We start from the raw sequence: 5,218 nt of genomic DNA, 5'->3' as shown, positions 1-5,218 counted from the left end.
TCTCTTTACAGTAGCTACGTCCTATTTCAGCTATAATGTCCTGTGGCTCAATGGCTAAGCAGGGGTGCAAATCAGCTTCACTACAACTGATTGATTTGCTCTGTGGAGTTTCCTGCCTTTGGAGAACCGTCTCCATGACAACGGCGCAGCTAACTTTTGACTGGGTATTTATCACTAGTAATGAGACTTTTTTACAGTTTAATCACCAACACACATTTACCTCAGATATTTTCAGGATAAAAGCAAACAGTAAAATCTACAATTTGTTTTGTATTTCTGTAGTTCATTCAGACTCTGAATGAACTTAGACTCTGAACAGCAGCTGTTATGAGTTTGAACAGGAAGGTTTTGGTGAAGCAGCACCACTGAACCACACCACTGTGTGCTGGCTGCACAGTAATACACAGCTGAGTCCGATGGATTGGCAGAGTTAATGATCAGAGACCCACTCGTCACGCTTTCTCTTTTTTAACTGGAATCTGTCTCTAAATTGGTCCTCCATTACTGGTGTACCCTGGATGACGGTGTAACCTATGAGGCTCATGGACCGGCTGCTCTGCTTGTGTTGGTACCACAGCATCGCTGGGAGGCTGCTGCCATCATGGCTGCAGGTGATCTCCAGCTCCTTGGTCCCTGCCTCCACCATTAGAGGGGATGATTGTTCAAAGGTAACGCTCTGGACTTCAGCTGTGGAGAAAGTCAGCGACACAAGGTCAAGATTTAGGAAATGCAGCAAAACAGATTCATAGAAGTAATTTGCATAGACCTAAAAGTCAGGCTTACATGTAAACACGAGCAGCAAAAAAGCAAACTTGTACAACGGTGGAGCCATTCTGTAAATAAAACAAGTTCTATGATATAAAGGAAAAATGAATAATACATTTACAGTAGTTTATACTTTACTTGTGCATTTTGAACTGGCAGGGGTCCATTAATAGAAATGAAGTCATTCCACTGTTGCTCTAGTCTGATGAGCTGCTACAGGTCAGATGGAGCATGTGCCTGCTCTGCCTCCGCCTCCTTCCTCTGTTCACTCACCCTAAAGGCTTCTGCCTCTTTTTTTACATCAGAAGAAACAAGGTTAAGACCCCCCCCCCCCCAATCCCTCCTCCCTGTCATCTCCTCCTCTGAGGTTATTGTTGAGCTGCTGAGGTTTAGTGTGTTACTGTGCTAAACTGGAACCACAGTAATACACAGCTGAGTCTCCAGCTTCAACAGTGAATATCTGCAGGGAGGACGTCAGCACTTCTGGCCGAGACATTTTGTGCTTGGACTCGTTGAAGGGAGCCTCAGTCTTGGATGTGCCTTCACCGGGAGAATATGTGACCAGCTGCATTTCCCCTCTGCTGCTCTGTTTGTACCAGTACATGTAGTAATATGTACTGTCATCCTGTTTGCACTGCAGAGTTACTGATGGCTCCTTAGCACGGCTAATTACAAATGGAGCCTGGTCGATTTTCACACAGAGGCAGAAATCTGGAAAACAAATAAACGTCAGTAAGAAACAAACAGATCAGTTTTCTGTCAACTGAATTTAATCAACTTACCAGTGAAGATCAGAAGCAAAGCAAAGAGCAGCTGCATCTTCACAGTCACCATCAGTTAAGGGGTCATAACTCAGACTGAACTGTTTTTAGCACAACTAGTTTCCTGGTGGCACTGAGCAGCAACTACAGTCTGAAGTCCTATGACAAAATGGCCTAACATTGTAGGAGGAGATGCACTGCCCCTCATCTTAACCCTTCTTCTTCTCTACCTTTTAGCTTCTGCCTTATTCCTGCACACTTGTATTTCTGATCACAAAGAGAAACAAACATTGTTATGGCCTTTCATCGGCTGTTTTTTTTATTTCATTAGTTCGTCTGTTGTACTTGACAGACGCAGAGCACACACATATAGCTGGTTTATGTTCTGTGCAACACACATTTTACAATGCTGATCCCCTGTGAACCACAGCTTCTTCCTGCCTGGATGCCAGCTGTGACAGGCAGGCGTGTTATTTGTATGATGGTCTGGTCTGTGTGCGTCACTGTGCCTGGCAGCGCAGTAGTAGGTGCTGCTGTCATTAAGGAGCAGATCATCGATTTTCACAGAGAAGCTGTTTTTGGCCGCATCAAGCAAAGGCTGAAAGCGTCCAACAGGTTGGTCGTACTCTGCTAGCAGGAACTGAATGGGTGCGGCGTAGTGGTTCTGTCGGAACCAGAGCATGGTGTAGCTGCTCATACTGAACCCTGGACCCATGCTGCACTCCAGCATCACTTGGACTCCCGGCTGAGACACATGATGTCTAGGCTGAAGAACTACAACGGTGAAACCTGCAGCACGCGAAGAATAGTGTTTCAGTAAATCAATTATATGTAATCTTTAGTTAGTTGTACATTATTTGTGAATTAGTATGAAAAACCTACCTGAGTCCAATAGAAATGACAAATACACGATAGTGAGAAACATGTTGAGCCTCCGTCAGCTGAAAAGCGGAGTCAAACATTATTGGCGAGCTCAAAAGAAACACAAGGTCACATGATGGGAGGGGCTGGAACATTTTAGTGCTCATGCCACTGAGATGCCAGGATCAATAATAGGCATATATCTATGTGTTTCTTATTGAGTTCTCATAATTATAAAAGTTATTGTTCAGTGTGGTTTAATTCATTTAACAAACTAAAGGTTTGAACTGTCATTGCTTTTGATGCAGTAGCAGGTTTTTAGTGAGGCAGTTACATTGAACCACATCACTGTGTGCTAGCAGCGCAGTAATACACAGCTGACTGTGACGGATTCGCTGTCTGTATGATCAGGGATCCTCTCAGCGCGCTTTCCTTCTTCATGCGGACGCTGTTTTTAAACTGGTCATCATAGATTGGGTCACTCAGGGCGACTATGTAGCCAATAAGGCTCATGGACCGGCTGCTCTGTTTCTGTTGGTACCACAGCATCACTTGAAGGCTGCTGTCGTCGTGACTGCAGGTGATCTCCACCTCTTTGGTCCCTGTGCTCACAATCTGAGGCATCGACTGTTTAAAGATAACACTGTCCACCTTCCCTGTGAAGAAAGGCAGGGACGTGCATGAGAAAGATAAAGCAAACACACAAACACAAATATTATAAAAAAAAATCCAGCTTACTTGTAAACACAATCAGTAACAGTAAATACTTGTTTACAGCTGGAGACATGGTGGAAACTCCACTTACACCTAAGCAACAGAACAAAAACACAAATACATCTGCAATTGATGCCATATCACAATTATAACTACTGCACTCCCTCACCTTCCCACCTCCTTCCTCCGCCCTCAACTAAGCGGTGTAAGCTGCATCCACTCCTTTTCTTTACTCTCACTGTCAGTTTAGCATTAAAACAAAACCACAGCTCCTTCCTGCCTGGATGCCAGCTGTGACAGGCAGGCGTGTTATTTGTATGATGGTCTGGTCTGTATGTGTCACTGTGTCTGGCAGCGCAGTAGTAGGTGCTGCTGTCACTGGGGAGCAGCTCAGTGATCTGAAGAGAGAAGTTGTTTTTAGATGTATCTATAGACGACTGGATGCGGCCCTTGGTTTGGTCATATTCTTTGGTGAGGAACTCCACTGGAGCTCCCTGGTGGTTCTGTCGGTACCAGTACATGGTCTGGCTTCCCATGCTGGCCCCTGGACCCATGCTGCACTCCAGCATCACAGGGAGTCCTGGGTAAGACACCTGATCCCCCGACTGAAGAACTACAATTGTGAGACCTGCATCAACATAAAGGACAGTGAATCCACGGATATACAAAACTGAATGAGTAATAATATATGAATAAAATTTTATTTGATTTAATGTAAAAAAAACCTGCCTGATTGTAACAGAACCGACAGATAAAGGAGTGTGGCAGACATGTTAGCGATGAGCTGTCTTCAACGTTCTGCTCAAATAAAACATGTGACATGTTTTTATGATCACATGATAAGAGGAGACGTCCTGTCTGGAGCTTGCTTTAATTTGTGTGGTTCTTGTAACCACATGCAACAATCCAATACGAATTTGCTACAATTACAGGACTTTAAATTGATGCATATAATCTTGCATATAAACTTTTTAAAATATACAATTTTATTGTTTATTACAAAATAAAATTAACATTAATTTCTACCCATGATTTTTTTAGATGTGACCTGAGTGTGCGACTTCCACCGTATCAACGCCTCACACCTGCAGGATGTGGAGATAAGACAAGCCGCTGATTGGATGATACCTGTTGACAGGCGGCAGTTTTAAAACATTATTGGTCACGCAATTATCGAAACCCCGCCCAGTGGTTTCAACGTTTGTTTTTCTTTATTCGGTGAATAGTGCTCTGCTGAATAATGCGGATCAAACCTGACCTAATACTGTATAGTTGTCTAAACGTGAGAAATATTTACTCCTACGTTTGATGTTCATATTACATCTGAAAACAAGGTAAACATTAACTGTAGAAAGTCTCGCCGTGTCGTGTAGCAGAACCATTTCATGCTACATAAGGTTAGCTTACCTCCTGGCAGCAGTTTTCCGCAGTTTGTCACACCAACATTTTTACCGGAGGTTCCTTTCATATGGCTCTCGTCGGGAGACAGTTCTATCTATTGAGGTGAGTATTTTTTTCTATTGTTTTTGCTATTTCAAGTTACTTTAGAATCACGCACTCGAGCTAAATTAACTACTGCACTCGAGCTAACTTTAAGCTAACTGCACTCGAGCTAACTTTAAGCTAACTGCACACGAGCTAACTTTAGGCTAACTGTAGTGGCCTTGTGATATGAGGCTAATGGTTTTTGGCCTGAGCAGACTTTCCTCGTGCACTGTTGTTTGTTTTAAAATTGAAGTGCATAACTAGATTTTTAAAAGAATATTGGTGTACCTGCTCTGATGTGGTGTAGTGTGCTGTTCAGTCCAGTCATACCTGCCCCACTTTCTGTTTTGTAGTTCCAACTCCTTCTTTGGAGCTTGAAAGTAACATTTAATTTGTATTTTAGTGTCATGGACATTTGATTGTTACATTGACATTTGATTTTTTTGGTCTTTAATAGATGTTGTTATTTCCCTGGTTTTTCCATGGCTGTTATTTTTAATGTTTAAAGTTTAAGTTATTCAACAACACATCATATTAAATCAAGTGATTTAATAGGGTCACTTATCATAGGTAGGCAAAATCTGCATCTGAGACATTCTGTGCGTTTATGCAGTAGAGCAATAAGATTAGCT

The 5,218-nt window shown here is 42.7% G+C and overlaps 1 gene segment (V, D, J or C); it reads right to left on the bottom strand.

Annotated features, from left to right (window-relative positions):
• Positions 1–2,874: 2,874 nt before the first annotated feature.
• Positions 2,875–4,009, bottom strand: LOC114848769 (Ig heavy chain V region 5-84-like). The segment is given in 4 exon segments: positions 2,875–3,043; positions 3,126–3,194; positions 3,279–3,729; positions 3,831–4,009. Coding segments are annotated over 4 exon segments (588 nt in total).
• Between the last annotated feature and the right edge of the window lie 1,209 nt (positions 4,010–5,218).

Source organism: Betta splendens, chromosome 22 (assembly GCF_900634795.4).
Source record: "Betta splendens chromosome 22, fBetSpl5.4, whole genome shotgun sequence".
Lineage (NCBI taxonomy): Eukaryota > Metazoa > Chordata > Actinopteri > Anabantiformes > Osphronemidae > Betta > Betta splendens.
Note: the sequence above shows the minus strand (reverse complement) of the source record. Positions and strands in the feature narration are given on the sequence as shown.